Source organism: Pan troglodytes, chromosome 8, assembly GCF_028858775.2.
Source record: "Pan troglodytes isolate AG18354 chromosome 8, NHGRI_mPanTro3-v2.0_pri, whole genome shotgun sequence".
Classification (NCBI taxonomy): domain Eukaryota; kingdom Metazoa; phylum Chordata; class Mammalia; order Primates; family Hominidae; genus Pan; species Pan troglodytes.
The window spans coordinates 98,100,532-98,125,139 of record NC_072406.2 but is presented as its reverse complement, the minus strand read 5'-3'; the positions used below and the strand labels follow the sequence as shown (position 1 = coordinate 98,125,139).

The 24,608-nt window shown below is 45.6% G+C and overlaps 1 protein-coding gene across 3 annotated transcripts in view; it reads left to right on the top strand.

Annotated features, from left to right (window-relative positions):
* Nucleotides 1-24,608, top strand: part of GRID1 (glutamate ionotropic receptor delta type subunit 1) — a 779,753-nt gene that overhangs the window by 434,669 nt on the left and 320,476 nt on the right. For all 3 annotated transcript variants that reach the window (XM_063781959.1, XM_016918777.4, XM_016918780.4), the window contains exon 5: nt 21,257-21,310. In XM_063781959.1, coding sequence (XP_063638029.1) covers nt 21,257-21,310 — 54 coding nt within the window. The remainder of the gene's footprint in view (nt 1-21,256; nt 21,311-24,608) is intronic.

Below are 24,608 nucleotides of genomic sequence, written 5' to 3'. Positions count from 1 at the left end.
AAACTCAGCTCCTATCATCTAGAATCTTACAGTTTAAGAGGGGAGACCCTCAAGAGCAATGGGCTATGATAATATAGTCAGGTCAACCACAAGGTGAACTCTGAGCAGAACATAAGACTGAGATGAGACAGGGGAGGGCAGGTGATACCTTCAACACAGCTACTCGGCTGGATACAGAGAGAAATGGTCCTTTTCTGATGAACACAGGTGGGTATTTTAAATAACAGTTTTAGTTTTCTGATGCCCACCGGGGCCAATCAGAAGGTGCTACCTTTTTCCCCTGCTGAAAATGGGCCCAGGCTGCTCTACATTTTGACCTCCTGCATCTGTGTTTCATGTTAGACTGGGAAGTTTTCACATCTTGTTGCACAGGCCATCTTTATCTTTAGCATCTTTGCTCTTCTTTAGAAGCACTAATGCTTGTCCAGGCCACACCCCAGACTAATTAAGCCAGAATTGTTGGGATGAGGCCTGGACACTGGGATTTTCTGAAGCTGCTTAGGTGAATCAGATGTGCAGGGTTGAAAACCACTGGTCTCATGTAAAGGAAAACAGCCTGGGTGAGGATTTGAGTGGAACAAACCAGGATATTGGCTGGTGGTGCCTCCAGAAGCTGCTCTCCAGGTCGGTCTGGGCTTGGTTCACATCAGTAAAATTGGGTAATGGCCACATCTAGGAAACAAAAGCATTATTTTAATTTATAAAATCAAATTCTATTGAGTTGAAAAACAAGTGTGAATTAAAATTAACTTAATAACTGCTCTTTTAACTTAGTGCAAGAAGAGATTGTATTAATGGCATTCTAAAACTCACCATCTCTTAGCCAAATACTTTTTAATTGAACATCAAAATAACTCAATAAAAATATTAAATGTCCACTTTTTCTCTCAAAATAGAGGCAAGTAAACAAGGGCAAAGGGATCCTTATGCCAAAAAACATAGGCTAAAGGAAGCTCTTAACATTGCCCTCTGCTCTGAGCTTCCCAGTAGGCAAGGCAACAAACAGAACTGGATAGAATGCATGACCCTCAATGCTTACTATAAGTAAGAATGCCAGTCCATTGGGAGTGAGGCTTCTATTTTTTCTCTTTTTCTTTTTTTTTTTTTAGTTTGGTGCTTTTTTAGAAGGCATTTATCACATGAGTTTCTAGATAAGGGACATAGAACAACATAATGGATAGTGTCTTTGCTTGCAGTTTTACAAACAATGCAAATGCGATTCATGTGGCTGCCTCTTATATCAGCTCTGGCTGGAAGCCAAAGGCATAAACAGTGTGATATTCTAGTTCGGTGTGAATTTTTCCATGGAGAGCTGAAATGATATCATCCAGGCTTAGAGCTTCCCAGGGATTTGACTTGGCAGAGCTTAAAAGCCTTAGAAGAATTAAAATTTGGTGTTTCTTAGGCTGTCTTTCTGGCTAACTTCCATCTAATTTTTAAGATGTAGTTCAGCATCATCTGTTCCAAGAAACCTTCCCTGACTCCCTGAAGTTGAGTTAGGTATCCTAATATGTGGTCCCATAATATCCTGTGCACCCCACCCCTCCATAGAACCCCTACACCATTATACCTGTGTATGTGTCTGTGTTGCAGATGATGGACCCTGAAAGGTAGGCATGATATCAGTTATGTTTGTATTCCCAGCTCATACACTGGCTCTGGCACATAGTAGGTCCTCATAAATATTTATTAGGCATGCCAAAACTAGAGTAGTTCTTGGTATAAGGCAAGGTAGTGTGCAGAGAGTTTAGAGTCTTGGTTTTGGCACCAGATTGCCAGGTTGAAATTTAGGCCTTTACCACTATCTAGCTCTGTTACCTTGGACAAGTGAAAGAATTGCTCTGTGCCTCTGTTTACTCATCTGAAATACAGAGCTAACAACAGCACCTACCTCACAGAGTTGCTGAGGGGATTAAGGGAATTGACATATGAAGCATACTTAGTACAGTGCCTGGCATATAGAAATTGCTATGCAATTGGCTATGATGATTGGTGTTTTTGATGTCCCCATGGCTCTTTTGCCAGGGTGAACGTACAGAGGGGCTGAGCTGTGGTCCTGGCTGGGCCTGGCACACAGATACTTGTTATTCACTCGAAAGCAGCTCCCGTGTCCCAGCTCTGAGGCATGTGGAGGGTCAGGCTGATACTCTGCGTGTATACTGGCCCTCCAGGCTGCCTCTGTTTGGAGGTTGGGCAACCTTATCCATCCTTCTCAGAGCTCCCTGTCCAGCCACACTGGGGTGGATTTTGGGAGGATATTTGTAATCTTTAGGTCAGAACTCCATCTCTGAGGCTTTCTACCTTCTTCAGGTGACCTCTCACCCTGCCTCGGTTTCCCTTGGGAGGCAATTGAGGGGTCTTTGGCCACGAGCAGACTTGGGATCCTCTTCTGGCTCAGCCTCTTATTTTCTGTGTGATCTTGGGTGAATAAGGAAACATCTCCAGCATCTGCTGTCTCATCTTTAATAATTGAGACAATAGTACCCCTGATGAAGTGGCTACTGTAAGGATTCAGGGAAGTAATCTGTATAGAGCTGTTAGCCGGGACCCGTCATGGTCATTATGTAATCAATATTAGATGCTTTTGCTCTTGAATTTGTGAAACTTACTTCTATGAAGTCTATACCTGGTCTTTTTTTCCATGACATGAACTTTCTTTAGAATTTATCTTTATGAAAATAACCAGAAAAGCTCTGGAGGCCTTAAAGTACCGAGGTGGCTTTATCCCAACCAAAGTCTACAGGACTTACTTGTGGGTGGGGATCAGTGCTTACTAACCTGCTCCTGAAGAGGCAGGAGGTCCCTACTCACCTCCTCCCTCCTGGAGCTGCCTGGCACTCAGGCCACGCCTGGCAGTGGCCCCAGCCAGCGTGACTGGCATCCTGTCTGCTTGTGGCTTCTCCTTGCCCTTTTCATACTAACTTCATTTTCTGCTCTAAAAGACATAGGTATTTTACAAAAAAAGGATTAGGAAAGAAGACAAATTAGGCACTTTTCATCATATTTGTACTGAAAGTGATGTGTAAAGTGGTTTTGTTGAGAACAACATATGATTTTTGTCCCAGAGCACTAAATATGAATCTAGACTCTTAGAATATAGCCCAGACTCTGGCTCCAATCCACAGCTAGCCTGGAGATGTGTCATTTTGATGAGCTATTTATCTTTGCTCTGTATGTGTGTGTGTGTCCAATCTCTGCAGCTTAGGGTTCTTCCATTCCATATTTTGGGGCATACTTTGGGCACACTGGACTCAGAATAACTTTTCTTTATACTTAACGTTATTTTTGAGGGCAAGGAGATGTTTTGCTCTCTCTTGACTTCACAGGATTTCAATGACCTACTTCTTCCTTTAGGTCTACCCAAACCTCTCACTCTTTCAGCCCAGTACCTCCATGAAGCCATTCCTACTATTCCAGCTTGCTCTCACTTCTCCCGTCAGAGGTCCCTCCAGACAGCTTGCCCATCCACAGACTGCATGCACTATCTGTTCCTCCCTACATAACCCCACAGTGGAGCCCAATCTGATTGAGGAAAGAGACAGCATCAGTGGCTTCCCTTCTTGCCTGCAAATTCACCCTCACTGAGGACAGGATACCTAGGAAACCCTCAGCCTATATTTATGTTGAAGGAGCTCAGATCTCCTGTTCTGTACATTTTTAAATCATTCATCCTTCTAGAAAGATGTGTTGATCAAAGTGAGCCAGTATGTTTGAACTATTTCTTTGAACAGACTATTATAAATCTCCAGCCCTCATGCACATCCTGTTGATATAATGTCAATCCCGAGGTTACTGATGGTTCCGCACCTCTTCTTTCTTTGGATTGCTTGATGTATGTTCATATAAATGGGCTGTGGAATGAAGTTGTAGGATAAGCATCTGACATTCTTCCCTTCTAGAAGTGATAAATCGAGCCTGCGCCCAAAATGGACTTGTGGGCTTGATCAAGAATTCTCTATGAAGTTGTGTCTGTTTCACTGCTTGATTCCAAAGAACACACAGCCCCAAACAGCCTCCAGGGCCTGGAGATTGGAGCAGAGAATTCCTTGTTTTATCCCAAAGTCTGGCCAGAAGGTCCACCTTTCCAAAGTGTATGAAAATAAGTTATGTCTTAGTCCATTTTGTGCTGCTATGACAGAATACCTGATATTAGGTAGTATATTGAAAAACTACCTGTTGGGTACTATGTTTATTACCTGGGTGACGAAATAATCTGTATACCCATCCCTCATAACATGCAATTTACTTATATAACAAGCCTGTGTATATACCCCAAATCTAAAATAAGTTTTGTTTGTTTGTTTGTTTTTTAAAGAACAGAGATTTATTTCTTATACTTCTGGAGGCTGGGAAGTCCAAAGTCGAGGAGTCTGCATCATTGGCAAGGGCCTTTGTGCTGTGCCATCCCATGTTAGAAAGCAGGAGGGCAAGAGAGGGTAAGAGAGAGTGAGCAGGAGAGCAAGAGGAAGTCAAACTCACCCTTTTATAAGGAAACCACTCTTGCAATGCTGACATTAATGTATACATAAGGATGGTGCCCCATGACACAAACACCTTCTATTAGACCCCACTCTCAACTCTGTTGCATTGGGAATTAAGTTTCTAACACATGTTTTTTTGGGGATACATTCTAACCATAGCAAGTTCTATATAAGAAGTTTTGGAGTTTGGGTTCTCAGCTAGTTTTCCAGGCTTGGTGCAGAAAATCGATATTCCTTTTATTTTGTTTTGCTGCCGATTTTCCCTCTTCTGTCAGCCCCTGCACAAGCCATGCTCATCCCTGCTGTGCCCTGGTCCAGCCACCTTGCATCAGTCAGTGTTCTTAGTCATCAACAACAGAAGCCTGCTCTAGTTAGCTTAAGGAAAAGGATAATTTATTGACTTCTGATGGACTTTGGATTTATTGACTTCTAATTGATTAGACAAGTCTGATTGGTTGCCCATGTTTATCCCTGCTCTCCCCTAAACTATTCTAAAATGATGGCAAAGGGTTAAAGTGTTGTAAATCTACAAGATCAAAGAGTTCATAAGAGGAGACAACAGTGGATAGGTGCTTGGGGCCAGTTTTTGGAAAATAGAAAGTGGATTGAGGGCCGGGCACAGTGGCTCATATTAGCACTTTGAGAGGTTGAGGCAGGAGCATCCCTGAGTCCAGAAGTTGGAGACCAGCCCGGGCAACATAATGAGACCCCATCTTTACAAAAAATTAAAAAGAAAATTAACCAGGCTGTGTAGCATGTGCCTGTAGTAACAGCTACTCAGGAGACTGAGGTGGGAGGATCACTTGAGCCCAGGATGTCAAGACTGCATTGAGCCAGGATTGTGCCACTGCACTCAGCCTGGGTGATAGAGGGAGACCCTGTCTCAATTTTAAAAAAAGTGGATGGAAGAAGGGTAACTGATGTAGCAGATGCAAGGATGTTACAGTGTTAGTGCTTGGTAATAAAGATACTATTGTGGGGTGAGCCTGGTTCTGCCGGCAGGCCTCTGAGAGCCTCAGCACCCAGAAACTCCAGAAAGCCCAGGTTAGGCAGGTGGTACAAACCAGGAAAAATTAAGCAGAGATTGACATGTTCGATAGTAGAACCTTTGGCTGCTTCTTCTGACCTGCTCCCAGGATGCCAGCGGCTGGAGTGCTCTCTTCTGGCAGGATATAGTAGGAGTCTTTTCTGGAGAAACTGAAGGACTCTGGAGAAAATACCTCCAAATGCTGACATTGGGGAATCTTCCATTGCAAAGGACAGGAAGTCCCCCATCCACAAGTCACACCCATACCCTTCAATGAGCTTCTTAATGCTTCATATTAAACATGAAAGGACAATTAAGGATCATTATGCATTTGAGGAATGTCTTTTATATGAAACAGAGAGTACAACACAAAGGGATACCAAAGGGATCCAGGACAAACTAAATAATGTAAGGAAAAAGAGAAAACTTCAAAAATGCTATTATTAGTCTTAAAGAGATTAAAAAATATTACAGCCTTAAGACATGAACAGGTTGCTATGAAAAAGAACAGAGAGCACAAAGCAGCAATTGAAGAGAAACATGATGACTGAAATTTTAAAAGTTCAATTGAAGTAAAGCAAAAAGGCAAAGAGATATAATGAGAGAGAAAAGTTGATAAAAATGCATGGCTCAATTTAGAAAGTTTAATATTCTAGTAGAAATTCTAGAGCAAGAACAGAAAAAATAAAGAAAAGGCAAATATCAGAGAAATAAGTAACAAAATATTTCAGAGTTAAAGGACATGTGCCTCCAGATTAAAAAGTCCTCCCAACCATGTAGCTTTTACTCAAAGTAGATGAAAAGAACAACCACACCAAGGCACTGGGTAGAGGGGTAGGGCAGGGGGAGAGGGAAGGAAGGAGGAGGAAAAGGAGAAGGAGGAAAGGGGAGGAGGGAGAGTAGGTGACATGAAAAGAACAGGAATCAAAGTGGCATTAGGATGCTTAAGAGTAACACCAGGCCTGGTGGCTCATGCCTGTAGTCCCAGCACTTTGGGAGGCTAAGGCCTGCAGATCACATGAGTTTGAGACCAGCCTGGGCAACATGGCAAAACCCAGTCTCTACAAAAAATGCAAAAATTAGGCCAGCATAGTGTTGTACACCTGTAATCTCAGCTGCTTGGGAGACTGAGGTGAGAGATTGCTTGATCCCGGAGGTCAAGGCTGAAGTGAGTCATGATTGCACCCCTGCACTCCAGTCTGGATGACAGAGTGAGACTCTGTCTAAAAAAAGAAAATAAAAAAAGTAACATCTATACTAGAAGATACTGGAGAGGTGCTATTTCTGAGGAAGAATTAATATTCACATATTCTATACTAAGTGAAGCTATCAATCAATATGATAGCAAAGTTAAAAAAATTCATACATGGAAATACTCAAAAACTTACACACTGTGAATCTTTGCTTAAGAAGTTTTTGTGGTAGGATGGGCTTCAGAAAAAAAAATAAAGTCAAAATACCAAAAAAAGATAAAAGTAAGCATAATAGCAGTTACAGAGAATCCAACCAGCAGAGCAGGAAGGAAGTCTCATGACAGCCCCTGCTCATCCAACTGGAGACCAACTGGTCCACACAAGAGAAGGGAGAGAGCTGGAATGGGCTCTCTCCAGGGCTTAAGGAAATGGAAAGCTTATTTTGTTGCATTGAGCATTTGGAAAAGTACATTATATTATAAATATAATATAATATATAACTACAAATAAATAACTATAAATATAAATAAAACAATTTTGTAGTTATAAATAACCACAAGTTATTTGTAGTTATAAATAACCGCAAGTTATTTGTAGTTATAAATAACCGCAAGTTATTTGTAGTTAAAAATAACCGCAAGTTATTTATAGTTATAAGTAACTACAAGTCAGAGCAATTGTTAATGCAAAAAAGCAAAAGTTGTATAAGCAAGGAAATAATATAATCATAGTCTACTATTTGGCTTAGTAGTGAATAGTATCATAACCATAATGGAGTCAATACATTTGATTTAATTTACAAATTGTGATACAGGTAGATTGGAAATACTGGGAAGGGAAATGAAAGGATGAGAGGATTAAGAGACCTAAGTCCTCTCTGCAGTATCAGGAAGATAATAGATAGTGCTAAAGTTGATCAACCAAGTATAGCAGTATGAACATGATTAAATATGATTAAGAAATATGGAAGTAAATCCCAAAGAAACAGATGAAAGAGTTATAAGTGTTTGCCTCTGGGGAGCAGGACTGGGAGTGGCATTAGGACCAGGGACTGCCATTTGTCAATAGAAGGCTTTTAATTCTGCCTTTTAAAAGGTTAAGATTTAGTATAGAATAATGGGCTTAGAAACTATTGTCTGTAATTGTAACATTGTGCTTTGAAATTACTCAGTTTATTCTCCCTTTTAAAACATTTGATTGTACCCTTATACGGCACAAGGCTCTTGCCAGTTTTTGATATTTAAATTTTAAAAATAAATATTATTTTCCCTATTGTTTGTATAAAGTTTTAGAATGGAGTTAATAAGAAATAAAAGTAATTTATTCGAATGACACTGGTCAACTCACAGAGGTGGGCTGAATGCTGGAGAACTAGGCCCAGAAAGCCATGGGAGGCTGGATGGAACAGATGTTGCTGAGGTTACCCTGGGTCAGTCTGGATAAGACACCTTCGGTGGACCCCAACACTGCTGTTCTCGTGGGGAGTGAGTTAAACCTTTGAGTCACTATCTCAAGATTCAAGGGGATCTGCTGTGCTAAGCCTAGGTCCTGTGCTGGCCTTGCACACAATGGGCATCTCCACACACCAAAGACTCTCTGATATGGGGTAGACAAAATCCTACAACTGTTTCTCACACACCCCAATGTGGGACACCCTTTCCTTTTCTCCCAAACCACTGGATTCCTCAAACTATTGGGAACCTGCCCCCATAGCATTTTCGAACATATTGAGACCCAAGCATCAGTCTTGTCTATCTATCTCCCAGACTTTGCAGATGAAAAAACAATGAAATCCAAGGAGTTTAAAAGCAAAAGAGGAAAAGCAAGAACTAGGTTTGGAGTCCTCTTCACATATATTTCCCTGGTTGATCAAACAGGGTGCTAGTCTGCTAAAGTTTACCTTTGCTCATGATCTAAGGTGAAGAGGGTAATGTTGGAAGACAAGAAGAGGTTCCAAAATATTCTGAATGGTTTGTGTAGAGCAGTGAACTGATTCCAGTAACATGTCATTTACAAGGATAAAGATGAAGGCTTCCAGTGAGGCCTGGGAACCCCCTGAACCAGTACAGGGAATGTAGGTGTATGTTTGTGTGTATAACTCATTATTTAAAAAATACATCCCTGGGGCTTGAAAGTGGGGCAGCTGGGTGTGAGCTGTGCTGTCCCCAGGAATGTGAGGGCTCCACAATAGTGAATCAGTCATGGTGCAAGGGGGAAAGGGAGCTTCCTGTCGTGCCACTTTTGGCCCAGCTCCCAGCCTTCACAGGTCACCAGTTCTGCAGCTGGAGTGACTTGGTGTCTGCAGTCCAAGCCTGCCAGTGCCGATTCCCACACTGGAGGACGGGGACTGTGCAGGCTGCCTTGCTGCTGCATAACCTGCCTTATCCTTGCAGACCTTTCCCTTTTGCCTGAGTGAAGCCCTTGCCCTATCCCTGTCCGCTCCTGTGATTACTCATCTCTCCCAAACTTTATGTATTTATGTAAGTGTTTTAGAGATGCAATCTTGCTATATTGCCCAGGCTGGTCTCAAGCTCCCAGCCCTAAACGATCCTCCGCCTCTTTCTCCAGAGCAGCTGGATCACAGGTGTGAGCCACCACACCTGGTCTCTCCCAAACTGTTAAGATTGTCCTCTCCAACTTCCTGCTGCCTGAAGGAGTTTAGTGGGATGAATCATCATCTTCCTCATTGAGCCTATCCAGCGTCTGTCTTTATGCAGCTGCATCTGGAAGTCACATCAGGTTCCTTTTTCTCCTTGTACCTTACTCAGTTTTCAACCTATGACTCCATCCCATCAATGTTTTCTTTCTAAACGCTTTAAGCTCCATCCTTTTCTTCCTGGGCCAATGCCCCATACCCTGCTGTCGTCCTCATTGCCTCTTTTCTGGACTATTGTAACTACTTTTCAGCAAATTTTTAAAATGCTCTCGCTTGTGAAATTCACCTCCACATGGCCAGGCTGGCCTATCTGGAATCCAGATCTGACCATACTCTTCCATCCTAACTTCCTTCCATGGATGCCCAAGTCTGCATCTCCATTTACCTGATTCTGTTCCTGTTGTAACCTCAGTGTCCTGTGAAATATTGATGTGTTTCTTGAACAAAGAAAGTGAATATTCTGGGGAGATTCGTTTGAAAAATAAACAGCGGGTTTAGCCAATTTTGACAAGTTTCTGTGAAAAGAGGACTTGTTTGTTTAGTATGCTTTGTCATTCTCAAGCTGGAGATATAAATGCAGTATATCTCCAACTTTCCCACAGATTTTTTTTTTTTTTTTTTTTTACAAGAAACTTTACATCTTCTAAGACCCTCCCATCCCGTGGAACACAATCTGGAAACTCCCAGCTTATGGGGTAAAAGCCAGGCTCTGCTGCCTGGCAGAAGACCCTGTTGACTGGGACCTGGTAGTGTTTCAGGTAATAACTCATGCCTCATGCCACTGATCCTCCCACCTCGGGTATTAAGCCATGGGGTGACCAACAGTGGAGATGCATCATGTGCACATTTAACTCACAGTCCATTGGTTCTCAGGCCAGATGATGCCACATCTGCCTCAACAGGCAGTCGGCATAGTGAAGCCTGACATAGTTTGTGTGCCAGGACCTGCTGGGGAGAGTGCATGCATGGTCTAGAGGGCTTCTCACGTGGTCAGCTTGCCCACACACTTCCTGTCCTAACTTGCAAGGCAGGAAGAGTTTCCAAAGTGGTCTGAGCATTTGAATTAGAGCAGTGGCCTGAGGGACCAGGGCTAGGTAAGTGGGTGATGATTTAGTTAATACACTCAGGGAAGAAAATGAAGCTAATTGAGGGTTGTAGAGAAATAGTGATTGATAAAGGTTAGGGGAACAGATACAGGGTTCTTTACACAAATGATATTTTCTGTACCATTTCATATCCATGAATTAAGAAATCTTTATGGCTAATTTTGTCTAATTGATTTTTGCCTCATCTGGTAACTTTAGATTCAAATCCTCACTCACACGATGTGAAGATGTGGCTCCACCACCGTCCCTACAAATCGAATGCCCTTTCACACCTCCAGGCTTCTGCACACTGTCTCCTTAGAAGCCCTGTATCACAGTTTTCTCTCTAAGCCATGTCATTCTGTGGGTGGGACCTTTTCAGGTGCTTTGTGCTGGCAATGGGGTGGGCGTTGGGCAGGTGGGCCACACCCCTGAGGACTAAGAGCAGGCATCTTTGGTTTCTGATTCTGTTTCTACCTTCTATAAGGGCCAAATGCAATTTCCTGGCTTACTGTGAGGTCCCCAAGAGCTTTGGGGAAAAACTAAGCTCTTGGCCATTCCCAGGTCTGGGACCCAACTGCATGGGGGCTTTGTGCTTGGAGAGGGGCTGTCTTAAAGTGAAGCAAAATTTACATTGTGGATGCTAAAAATAGTTTCCTTCTCCCCACACTTTTATTGCTGAATTTGCAATATCCTCTCTTCCTTACTCCCTAAGACCTCAGAGCCCCCCATGGTCTCTCAGTCACTTTCTGTGGAGCCAGAGTCCCAAATTGAGTGCCCAGGTGGCCGAGGTAAGAGGTAAACAATCGTTTATGCCCTAGCTGTCGCACCATCCACCTCTTCTCCCCCAGTGCACTGGCCACCTCCCCTAGTTTTCCCGTGTCACAAATCCAGAGACTTGTTTCCTGACAGTTTCTGGGCCAGGAGTTCCTCCCTAGCACCATGAGGTAGAAGAAGCTTATATCTCCAGAACTAAAAAGCAGATATTTTTCTTTCTATTCCATTCTCCAAAAAGTCAGGCTCGTAAAAAAGAATACAAATTATACTCAGCAGCTCTTATCAGCTCGGTAAAGAATTGCTACTTTCAACTTTATTGCCTTAAGAAGAATTCACATGTTTCCATCTTTTAAAAATGATTTGGGTTGAGGGAAGGAATTCGATTCATGTGCAGAAGTGGCTTGCCTGAGCATGATTTGAAGGGGTCACAGCATTAACCTTGAACGCTAATGCTTTAATCGAGCAGCTGGGAAGGTGTAGCTATTCTCCCAGCGGATGTACCCGCTCTGGGTCAGGAGCTCTGAGACTGACAGCTGCACTGGGAGGGAGGGACTCTCCTGTCCAAAATGGCTCCACACCCTCCTTCAGCAGTATCTGGTGCTGTGGTCCCTGGAGTTGGTCTTTGGATGCAGGCAGCAGCTTCTCAAGCTCCAGTATGAGGGAGGAGAAAACATTTCTAATCAGTTTTGGACTTTGCTTGTATTTGAAAATCACCTGAAGCTGGAGCTGAACAGCAGAGTGTATGAGAAATGGCTCAACACAGCCACCTGCCACCCCAGGGCCGTGTCCCCTGCCCTCAGGGACCGAGTCATGAGATTGTTCACAGTGCACACTGCAGAGGCTGGTGGCTGCCCCCGCCAAACCAGGGTGGGCATAAATAATCTCAGAAGTGATTTGTTCCACTGTACATCCAGGTCCTCTAAAGAAGTTGTGTGACAGCATCCATGTTGCCAAGGGCCTGAATGTCTTGCTCCTCTGTGAGACAAGATCGGATAGAAAAGCTGGGCTCCGTTGCCTCCCATCAGGACATAGCCTGAATGCCTGTAAGAACAAGAACATGGGGGGCCTTATTTGGTTTCTGTGCCCTCCAGGTGGCAGGGAAATTATGGACCATTGATTAAAATCCAAGTATCCATCGGCCAATACTCATTGGCGCCTCCTGGCTTCACTTCTCCAAGTTGATCTTATTAAACAGATCGTGCCTGTGAGCAGGCTCCATTTCATTTTTCTGCTGATACTAACGTTTCCTTATAAATTGTCCACATGTAGCATATTCTCACTTTTTATTATAGTAAATTGCACTCCCTGCACAGCCCTGGAAGCTGCCTCTATTTCATCTGAAGGATCCACAAATGATCTGTAATGAATCTTCATTCCCCCGGGGCTGTGAGCGGGCGCTTCTGCCATCCACATGAACAGGGAAGGCAGTTCAGACTGGCTGTCGAGCTCAGACTTGGTCAACAAGAAGGACTGAGGCCAGGGAGGTCTAATGATTTACTAGAAATTGTTCACATCTATCAGAATTTTACATGAATTTAGTCAATTATTCTTTCTTTCTTTCTTGTTTTTCCATAGCAACATAATAGTTTTTCAGAGATCTGAGCCAATGTCAAAAAAGTCTAATGCTGAACACTCTCTCTTCCAGTGAACTCTCTTTCAGTAATATCTTTTTAAATGTCATTGACTGACCAAACTAGTCCAGAACTTACTATGTTGTTAGGCATGATATACGGGAACTAGCATCAGGAGGTTCAACACTCAGTACAAATGAAGAAACAATTGTATCCTGGAGGAAAAGCTCTAGAATTTGATCATGTTTCCATCACCTCCTAAAGGTCAGGGCATCTTGCATTCCTCCACTTTAAGTTCACTTTGTTTCTTTCTCAGATCCTCTCAGATGTGTAGAAAGGGGGTGTTAATTGCAAATACAGGCAGCACTAACTTTGCATGGCACAATGTTAACCAAAAATCAAGTGTATAATCAAGTTCGTGCAAAGTGAGGACACTAGTTCCATATGCACGGGTTTTGTTTACCAGAGTACCATGCACCATGCAAAGCAAAGGCCACCTGTACATTCATATTCTTTTTAACTGTAGTAAGGTTTCTATTTATGCTCCTGGCCTTCCTTCTACTCAGCTCTGGAAATGTGAATCACCCATTCATTCATTCTGTAGGCACATTTTGAAGTTCACTGTCTGCCAGGTGCTGTGTCCCACAAGTGGCTTCGTGGTAATTAGACCAGGCTTTGGCCTCCAGGAGCTCACTTCCTAGTGAGGGACTAGAGGCTACTCCCCATATGCAAAAAAATCCTTTGACAACCAGAGGTGCATGTGATCCAGGAATTTTGAAAGGGGGTGACAGGAAACTCTGGAAACCAGGATCAGACTTTGCAGAAGGCCCTGTAGCTCTCCAGGCCCCCACTATCCAGTCACCACTATCACTGTCGCCTGAATCACCTTCTGGCTTAGCTGTTGTTTTTGCACTAAACACCTATGAAACATGCAGAGATTGAGTTTCGTCTTTTCTTGGTGCCCAGGTCAGTGGAACACGGTAGAAACCATATGGGTTTTGCATTGGAAAGGCCTGGTTACACTGACTTTCTGGGAGACTTTGGGAAAATCACTTCATCCTTCTGAGTCTTGGTTTTTCCATTTGTAGGCTGCAGCTCAGTAGCCTCTTTCAGTAGGCCATTGTGAGGACTCAGGGAGGGATCGTGTGTAGAGGGCTTAGCTCAGGGTCTGGGCTGGATGAGGTGTTCTGTAAATGCCAGCGATTGCCCCCAGCCTGCAACCAGCCTTCCCCTCCAGCCTTTCCCAGCCAGTGCCTTCCCTGAACTCCTAAGAGGCAGGTTCAGCTTTCTCCCAGGAAAACAGCCCTCTCAGCCTCCCCCAGAGCTGTGGTTTAGTGCTTCACAGGGTAAATTCTGATACAGCTTTCTCAGATGGCTTTCCTAGAGCTGGGAGTGATTGCCTTGTCTCCACCATCCTTCAGTGACCTGAGCCCATGCACTCCCCCATGTTCAACTGCTTTTCCCTCTGCCCAGATGGGGTGTTTCCTGTTCCTGCCAAGGGTGGGGGCCTTGGACTTCAAGGATCCTCGAGCAAAGAGATGGGTGAGATGGGAACAGATGACCATCAGGAGGGGCTGGCTCCTGGGAAAGGCTTGGGACAAAATACTGGAAAAGAGACCTTCTGGGATCCAAGATTCCCCAGTGGGATCTAAGAATAAGGATGGAGCCAGAATTAGGAGTCTTGGGAGATGAAGAGAACTTCAGGGCAGTTTTCTGGTGAAACAAAGACCAAAGAGGCTCCAGAGACAAGGCTGGGGCAAGGAGAAGCAGCTGAGTCAGCATCTTGGGACGTTTTTCCAAGCAGGCAGGCCCCCAGGAGACACAGGGTGGCTGAGAAAGTTCTGTGATAACCGCTCTTTAGGGGTTTCCTCATGCTTCCTGGCATAACTTCTGAAAACTCGGGCCTCATGGTGTCTGCTTTGCTGATTTCCTTTTAAACAGGCTCTTCAAATAATCCATCCTCCTGCAGCTAGCTACACCCCTTCCTTGCAAATGGAGGGGCGTTACGCTTCTGCATGCTTTGGAGGGGTGACATTGCACAGAGAGCATTGTTCCTAAATGACATGTTGTTGCAAAGGCAGCGGTGGGCCTTTAACGTGAGCTCAATATCTGTCCTTGGGAAAGTGCCAGGCCCTGAGCTTCACGGGGGGAATGTTCCCAAATGTTAGAGTTGGGGTTTTAAAAAGATGCTAATTGCTGACAAGCTTTCATTATCTCAGGCTCCCAGTGTTGGGGGGATGCCTAGATAAGTGGTCAACAATTAACACATACATAAATAATTGGTGGCATTTGCACTTTGTAAAATAAATCCTCAGGGATGTGTTTGGAAGGCTTCCATGTGGAGGTTTTTTCCACTCCATTTACTATTCCTTTAGGCCAAGATAAAGAGAAACAGTCTCACACTTAAGAAATGCAAGTGGAATAATGGTTTCAGGCTTATGAGAACAAGTTAACCTGGAGAAGGACAGCACCGTGACTTATAATGGTGTTTTCTCAGATATGAGAAAAAAGACCATTTTGTTCCCATTGTTACGGGGCCAGGTTCAGACCCAAAAACTTTTTCAGACAGTTATCTGGGGCTTTCAGAGAGCAGCATGACCAAAGGAAAGAACACAGGCTTTGGAGACAGTTGGGCCGTAGTTCAAATCTAACCTCTGCTGAATACTGGCTAAGGGACCTTCTGCAAGATACGAGTCTAGATGGAGGTATCAGTTCCCCATCTGTGAAGCAGGGATAAGAACACTGCATGGCTTGTTAAGTTGTTGGGAGTAAATGAGGTGTGTGGGTTGTAAAGCAGAGGAGATGTTGTATTGAAGTATCTTGGGGGGTGGTTAATAAAAGCAAGCTCTCGTCGCCCTTGGAAATGGCTCCAACTTAGTCTTGAGTGAAAAGCCAAGGACACAGAGGAAGGGGACCCAGACTGGAGATGCCTCCTCCAATGCGCTCAGCCTCACTGTCTTCTCTACTTCCTTCCAAGCTCTTGGATATTAGAACCGATCCTCACCACCATATGGTCCAGGGGCAGCTGTCAACTCTCCCCAGCACCAGTCTAGGAGAGCTGCCTCCACCCTTGACATTCTTGTCAGTGCTCAGGGACTCCTTTCTGTGCAGAGTCTGTTTGGAAGCTGGGAGCCAGTACGTGGCCCACATCTATTTCCCTATGAAAATCGTGAGATCAGGGTGGCTGGGGCAGGACCCAAATGTCCTCTGGCCCTCAGTGGGCCTGCAGAATGGCCTGTTGGTGTCCTGTGTCACTTACAACTCAGCTCTTGGGTGTCACTGGGAAAAGGCACCTGAGGTTCAGATTGGGGCTGTTGCTCTCGAGCAGGGAGACACATTCCCTTCCACAGTCGGCTCCCGAGACGTGGGAAGAACAGCCGCCTTCAGCCTTCTTTAGCTGGAGTTTGCCTATAACAGCACACTTTTCTTTCTAGAGGGTGGAATGTGGGTGTCAAGATGTGGATATACACATAAGTCAACACACGTGTGGACACTCAGCTGTGCCTTTTACCCCTGGCTGACTGCGCCCAGCCTCGCAGCTGTCTCATGCGCCAGTCACCACCATCAGCATCTGCTGTCTCCTCCATTCAAAAGGGGCTAGAAGAGAAGTCAGCTGGATGCTTTGCAACTTCTTACATCCTTAACTCTTCTTCTGAAGTTCTGTGTTTGCCAATGTATCATGGCCACAGGAGCCAGGCAGATGGGCCCAGTGGTTTGGCTAGGTCTCGTGGGATTCACAGCAACTTAGAGGGGTGCAGGCATCTGGCCACCGCAGCAATTCCTTTGGGCTCATTGGGCCCTAGTTCCCAGCTCCCACGGGGTTTGTGTCCCCCAGCCACAGTGTCTAGCTTCAGGAGAGAAGTCTAACTGCAGACAGCAGGGAACCAGCCACCCCACCTGCTGGGAGCCCACCCTGAGCAGAAGGCCGGCCCCCCTTCCCTCCCCGCCCACAGGATACAGGGGCTGCCCTTTGCTTGTCTGACTGGGTCATCACTTCTGTGCTGATGCCCACAGCATTATGCAGCTCGATCCACACTGTGGCCAAGATGGGAGGGAAACACCACGTCCTGATGCCTTGAAGGGGAGCACATGGAGGTGGTGGTGCCCACCACTTTGCAAAGCTGTATTGATTGTTGGTCTTTTTGCCCTGGTGTATCCATGATGGCAGAGATGAGGCTCCTGGTCCACTCCCCTACCCAGGAGAATTAGGATGGCCTGTTGGGGTTGGGTGGGCTCTGTCTGTTGAATGAAGGAAGGAAGGAATGAATGAGGGATTATGCACGTGTACTTCAAGAGACCATCGAATCAAGAGCAGGCTGGAGACTCCAGTAGAAGGAACGGGAGGAACTTTGCGCTGACTGATCATCTTAAGTGAGCGCCTTCCTGGGCTGGAAGTGTCACCTGTAATTTCATTTGACTCTCACAATAACCCTAAGTGGGAGGTGTTTGTCTCAAGTTGACATCGCAGAAGTAGACTTGGAGATGAATTTTTGTGTGTGACAATGATTTATTAAAAATTATGGGGACTTAAAAAAAGAAAGACAGCAGGGAAGTGGGGACTTGGAACAGGAACATAAAGGAAGCCAAACAAGGTGATTTTGGCTCCATCCTGAAAAGCTGAGATCACACTCTGGAGAAGTCCCCAGTAGGGAGCAAGGCAGCTGGGATTTGTTTTCGTGGCACTCTGGATCCCTGGTTAGGGGTGTGCATTCCAAGGCACCGTGAGTGCCAAGCAGGGTTCAGGCAGCCTGAATTGGGGGTGTTGGCTGGCTGTTGGGAGTGAGCAAACATGCTGAGTCAGTGTAATAAAAAATGCTAACAGGATTCACAGGGACTGTGGGCAGAGCCCCCTGTAGCACTGTTGGTATTCAAATGCCTTATGGGTGTGGAAACTGCAGCTCAGAGAGGTGAAAAGGCTCACCCAGGAGCACTCAGCCAGGAAGTGGCAGAACTGGGATTCCAATGTACTCTGCCTGCCTGCTGGAACTCTCTATAGTGTTCTCACTCTGCAGACGAAAGGGAGGACTTGCCTCCACCTGCTGCAGTTGTAGCTGGAGAGGAAAAGGAAAAGGGCAGCACTTAGAAGGGGAATTAGTGGTGCTGGGAGGGACATTGCCCACTGGGGTGTGAACATTTAGGGCTCTTCCCACAGAGCTGGCAGCCCTCCAGTAATTGCTGGAGTGGCGCGGGTTGATGGGGGACAGGGGGAGGCAGGCAGTGTTCCTGCTAAATCTGCTGTAGCTTCTCCTTCTCTCCATCTATCTCAGCCTCTGTGCGAGTGGCACCCTCTGGAAAAGGCTGCAGAAAAGCACTATTTATCTCCATGTGGGGAAAAGAGGCTTAACAAATTAGCTGATGCTTAATTGGTGAGGAAAAGTAGGACAGAAAAGTTGACCAGTTGTCCTGTGGGGTTTTCTGATCAATTGTCTCCACTAATATCTTCCCTGCATGGGTCTGATACTAGGTGGAAGTACTTCTTAGGGTGGCCAAGGCTCCCACCTGCTCCCTGGGGTCTCCCAGCAACAGAGTCAGGTTGTCTGCACTGCTGGCTTCTTCCAGGACAAGCAGAGAACCTCTCACCTGCACAGGTATACCCAGACCTTCAGATTCACAGAACTACATATTCTGAAGCAGGGCTCTCAGCCCCTGAAGCCAAGAGGCAGGGTCAGAGCTCTGAAACAGCACAGGACCTCAGACACAGCACAATTACCAGTGAATTAGGATCCCTAGCAGTGGGGCCTGGGGACCCTCTTTTTTAAAGCTCCCTAGGAGGTTCTTAAACACAGCCGGACTGGAGAATCACTGCTGAAGAATGTCAGTGCATGATAAAGCTTTACCTCTCACAAATGGTCAACCTTCTTAGAATACACGGCACTGTAAAGAGAGCACTGCTCACCTTCTGCTCAGGCACTTCCTGGGATGGGACGTCGCTACTCCTGAGGCACCCCATTTCATCTTGAATGACTTGGAAAGTCAGAAAGTTGTCTCCTATATTGAATTGATATCTGCCTCCCTGATTATGGGAGCCATTGGCTCTAGGTCAACACTCAGAGGATGCATAGAGCAATTCCAATCTCTCTTGCACATGACAATTTAAAGACACCTATATTGTCCCACCTGTAAGCATCCCTGATCACTTTAACTGTCCCTCTCCATGACTGGGCTATAGTGTGCATTGTCCTTCATCAAGTGGGGTGACCTGGTTAGGTCAACCCTTCAAGGGGTGGAACAAACTCCTCCCACACCCTCCTTTCCATGAGTTGAGCTAGAGCCCAGCGATGTGCTTTTACATACCTTGGGAGACGGGAAGGGGCAAGTGTTATCTGCTCCTTTTACGAAGGAACAGAGACCAGAGTGGTTAAGTGACAGCTAGGTGGAGGCAGTCCCCTTTGGTTTTTCCTCAAGAGTGTTGCTTTCAAACTTCATTTCCCCATTTGCCTTTTTGCTCCTGGAAACTGAGTGTAGGACTTTGAGTTTGGCCTTGCTAAACCACAAGTCTTTAGATTCATTTCAGTGTTCCAGCCACTGAGATGTTATGACATCCTCCAGATTTGCATCTGTGCACATTTGATAAGAGTATTGCCAGTGTCTTCCACATGAGTGTCAAGGAAATGTTGAATTGTTGGGAATCGAGGTGAGCTAGAGCCCAGCGATGCGCTCAGAGCATTCTCAGCCCACCCTGTCTCCACTTCTCCCTCCACCTCTTCATCAGTGCTTCCAGGCTTTTGAAGACCTCCCTGAAAGTCTGCATGTTGACAGGAGAGAGGCTCTGGACGGGGTGGCTGAGACTCCACGCGGAAGTGTCCTCCTTTCTCTATCTTGACTGAAGATTCCTTTGAGCTCTGGCTCTTTAGCCCTTGCAGCTTCTCTGGAGAGAGCCCGGTTAACTGAGTTTGTAGAAAGGGGAGGAAAGTGTCTTCAGGATACAGCCTTGTAGCATACCCAGGTACATGGCTTAGCATCCTTTGCAGCCTCTTTTCTTTCCAGTGCAAGAGAGATGCACCCTGTGCATGACAGTTTGCAGGCTGCAGCACCATGCAGACCTAGGGTCATTTGTGGGGTCGTTGGCACAGGCCCTGACACCTCCATGCCTCATTTGTTGGGAGTGAGTCAGATCTCTGTGTACTGATGAGGAAAGATATTTGTGTTACACTGATAAATCAAAAACTAGAGTCTTAACTGGATATGTATTTCATGGTCTGATTTTAATGAAAACACTTGTCTGATATCTATTTGTAGCTATTTACTTGCGGAGGTAACTGTAAAATCTAGAAGGTGACACCTCAAACAACATTTAGAGGGTAAATTTGGAGGGATAAAGGGGGAATTGTCACTATGGCAGCATATTTTTTTTAATGGGATGGGATTATGGGATGTTGAGCATTTTTATGTTTCTGCATTTTTTTTGATAAAAGGAATAATAAAATTACATTACAAACAAAAAAACAGGACTCCAATCTGATAGCTCTTGTCCAGGTTCATAGTCAGCCTGGCTCAGTGCCCAGGCTCAGCAAGCACTTGGCACCTGCTTACGGGATGTATTCATACAGGACATGCTTGGAAACCATCAGTCTCTTCCAATTCTTCCAATCTGTTGGCTTTTCAATTGAAGGAGAGGGAAAGCACTCATAAACACATACAGGAAACAAAATAATTAACTGAGTTCTGTCTGCCTCGGCCTTCCACTTCATTTGCATAATCAACAATGTTTGCTGAATACCTGCTGTGTGCTGGTTACAGCTATTGGGACACAGCTGTGACCTAGGAGATATGGCCTTTGACATAATGGCAGAGGAGATAGACAGTAAGAAATATTCTAGCAGAGGAGACAGACAATAAGAAATAAGTAAACTGATAGCCATTCAAGCACAAAGATGGCAAGTGCCATAAAGAAACAGAACAAAACACTAATAGAGAGTTACGGGATGGGGCTACGGCCCAGGAGCTACAAAGAGCTTTGTTCTGTGGATCCTAAAGAACTGAAGGAAACTCGGAGCCCCAGAGCTGCTGTGAGCTGCTGTCTTCCTGAATGTCACTCAGTACAGCTGGACTAGACAAGCCCCCATAAATCCCTCGTTCCAGTTTCCTGATTCTGTAGCCTGGAGTAATGATAACACTCATCCCCTAAGCGCCCCTGCAGAAAGGTGTTTGCAGGCATTCCTAGGGAAGGGAGGCTGTGCCTGTGCCTGTGCCTGTGACCCTGTGCTGCCTGCAGGAACCCAAGCGTCTAATCTTGCTCTGGGCTGGTGCAGGAGTGCGTGGAGGGAGAGCAGGAAATTAGATGTCTGTGTTCAGATGAAGCTTCTTGCAGCTAAGGCAGCCAGAGCAGGCCCCAGGGGGATGGCATGTTTTGTGAGGAAAATATTCTCCAAGAACAATGTTTATAAAACTCTGTCTCGGCAATCATCCTGTGTCTGCCAGCTTCTGTCTTGCTTCCGTTCATGTTCGTTCTTTTTCTCTCTGCAGGCCGTGGAGACCAACCTGGCTTCCAAGGACAGCCACTGGGTCTTTGTGAATGAGGTAAGGGCTCTAGAAATGTGATGAGCACGGCCTGGACTGAGCCCCTAGCCCCTTGTAAAGCTCAGTGTGATTCTTTTTGGTTCAATTCTTAGGGGGCTGTCATGAATCCTGGGGCTCCACCTAGCCCAGGCAAAAACTCAAAGAGTTGAACTTGACCTAGCAGGGTGCTCACCTGGCAGGTGGGAACCAGAGAAAGAATCCTGACCTGGGTCCATGAGGAAGTCAAAAGTCAGAGGGCAGTGGTGGCAGGGATGAGGTGTGCTAGGTGAGGTGAGGCAGCCAGTGGGAGCCAGGGGCTGGAGCAATTAGGGCACGTCATGAATTGAGATGCAGAGGGGGTGGGGCAAAGGAATGAGTAGGAGAGGAAGGCTGAATTTCATGCAAGATGGTAAGGGTGTGCATGAGTGTGAGCAAGAGTGTGTATGCAGGGTGTGCACATGCGTGCGAGAGTGTGAAGCCAGGTGTGTGTGTGTATGTCTGTGTTTATGATGTGTGTATGTGTATGAGTTGTGTGGTGTGTAGGTGTGAGTGTGTGAACATGCATGTTCGTGGATGTGTCTGTGTGCAGGTGTGTGTATATGTGTGTGGATGTGTTTGAGTGTGTGACAGGTATGTGCATGCATGTGCAAGTGTATGTGTGTGTATATGTGTGTCTGTGTGTGTGCACGTATAAATGTATGAGTGTGAATATGTGTGTGATTGTGCATGTACAAGTGTGTATGTGTCTTTGTGTGTGAATTGAATGTGTTGAGTGTATGTACAGGGGTGTGCATGTGCAAATTTTATGTGTGCATGTGAGTGTGTATGTATGTATGAGTGTGTGTGCATGAGTGTGTATACGTGAGTTTGTGTATGTATATGTTTGGGTGTGTATGTATTAAAGTGCATATATCTGTATATGAATTTGTGTGAATGCTGTGTGAGTTGTATGTGCATGTGTGTTTGTGTGTGCATGCATGTGTGTAAGTATGTTTGTGTGTGCAACCAGTACGTGTAGGGATAAGTGTACCCATGTAAAGGGAGTAAATAGAAAGTCTCTCCCATGACTGACCATCCCACCAGTTTGGCCCCAGGGAGGAATGGCAACACCAGGGATCGTGGTGGCCTGGCCTGCTTTTCATTACTTGTACCCTGTCTGGCCCTGGCCTCCTCCACGCTGCAGGCATTGCATAAGAGTGGCCTGAAATCACACACTCTAGCTTTCCCAAAGAATCCCCTCTGCCCACATATCCTTTCAGGAGCACTGCCGGGGTGGCCTGTGTGACCTCAGTGCGCTATATTCACTGAAAGCTGACTCAGAATGTGTTCCTGGTGCAAGCTTTCATCATGGCTATGGCCTTCAGCTGCTCCTAAATTACTGATCAATTTCTAATGGCTTCATTCTGGAAGATGCAGGTTTATTATGTAGGTAATTCATTCTTTTATGATGTCTGTTTCCTCATTAGTTCTTTGCTAATATGGCTGAAATAGTCTTGGGTGGCTTATTTTAATAATTGTGCAGGTAGTATCAGATTGTAACTACTTGCAAAGTCCACTTTTTGTAGATTTTCCTCCATGAATTCACATCTTATTAGCTCCATGTCCACAGAGGGCAGTTGGGGACGTGCAGTAACCGTCCATTTACCGTGGGGTGCAGGTGGTTGTGCTGGTAATTAGAAGGGACATGACTGCCGCCTCCTGTTTTCAGAGCCTGTGAGAGGCTGCCTTGATCCTTGAGAAGTTTGGATTCTCTGGGGTTTGCTGACTTCTCTGTGGCTCTTCACAGTCCAGTTTTCTTTGTTCCAAAGAAACGATGCATTCCATGTGGCCCTGAAGTCAAATGTCCGATGCTGGTTTTACTTTTTTGATGAATCCTCCAAACTGGATAGCCAGTGTTTCTCTGTTGCCAGTCTTCAAAAGAATTACTCCGTTTTTACATTCCTAACCTGTTTTCTTTTCTTTCTCCAAATCCCCACCCACCCTCAGGGGCCCCCTGTCTGTGCCTCTTGACTCACTCTTCAGGGCTGGCGTTAACTTCAGACTAACCAGTGTGCGGTGCCCCTAGGGCATTCCATACTGGTAGGCACATTGGCATTACTGGGGCAGCTGGAACCCAGGGCTTAGTGTCATCAGGAGGAGTCAGATATGGGGTATACCTGTTGGAGCCACACTGGAGCGGCTTCTACTGAGAGGATTGTGGTGTCTCACCGTGGCCAGCAGTGTACCCTGTGCCAGCCCGGCAGTGCACATGGATGGTGTGAATATCTCTGAGCTGAGTGTGTCCTCCTCCAAATGTGAGGGGCCTCCAGGGAGCCGCATCTTCCTCCTTTCTTGGCTTCCTTTTCTATGAGGCAAGGGACAACATCTAATATTTCTTTTTTTATTTTTATTTTTTATTTTTTGAGACTGGAGTCTTGTTCTGTCACCCAGGCTGAAGTGCAGTGGTGTGATCTCAGCTCACTGCAACCTCTGCCTCCCGGGCTCAAGCAATTCTCCTGCCTCAGCCTCCTGAGTAGCTGGGACTACAGGCGTGTGCCAGCTCGCCCAGCTAATCTTTGTATTTTTAGTAGGGCGGGGTTTTATCATGTTGGCCAGGCTGGCCTCGAACTCCCGACCTCAAGTGATCTGCCCTCCTCAGCCTCCCAAAGTGCTGGGGATACAGGCGTGAGCCACCATGCCCAGCCAGCTAATATTTCTTAATCACCTACTATGTGCCAGGCACTTGTCAGTGCATTTGTTACCTTCTTAGTCCTCATCAACAGCCCTGTGTGGTGGTTGTCATTATCCTCATTTTGCAGATGGGAAAACAGAGTCTCCAGAGGTTAAATCACTTGCTCAAGGTCATGCAGCTATTAATGGTGTATCTGGGATCCTATTTGAGGACTGCCTGGCTCCAAATTTTTCCATCAAACAGTAGCTTCATGCACATGGCCTTGGCAAAGATCTGTAACTCACAATCAGTATCTGATTCAGTGAAGTCAGTCAGTGGGGGTCAGGTATGCACACTGATGGGGAATACTCTTGGGCTGGCCTTTGGTGCCAGCTCAGGGACTTTTTTGAAGTCTTCTATCAGAAGGTAGGGCCTGTTGGAAAGCTTTCACCCAGGCACCCCAGGGTAGCCTCTGGTTAAGGACCGTGGTGTTTTCCAAATTACACGTAGGCTTATCCTTAGGATCCGGCTATACTCAGGACTACTGTTTCCGGTTTTAGCATGGCCCCAATTGAACACAAAAGTCCTGTTATTCTTATTATAATGTGATATCATTTTAGGCTTTGCTCAGTTTTTAAGCTATCCAAGTATAGAGCCACAGACAAATGG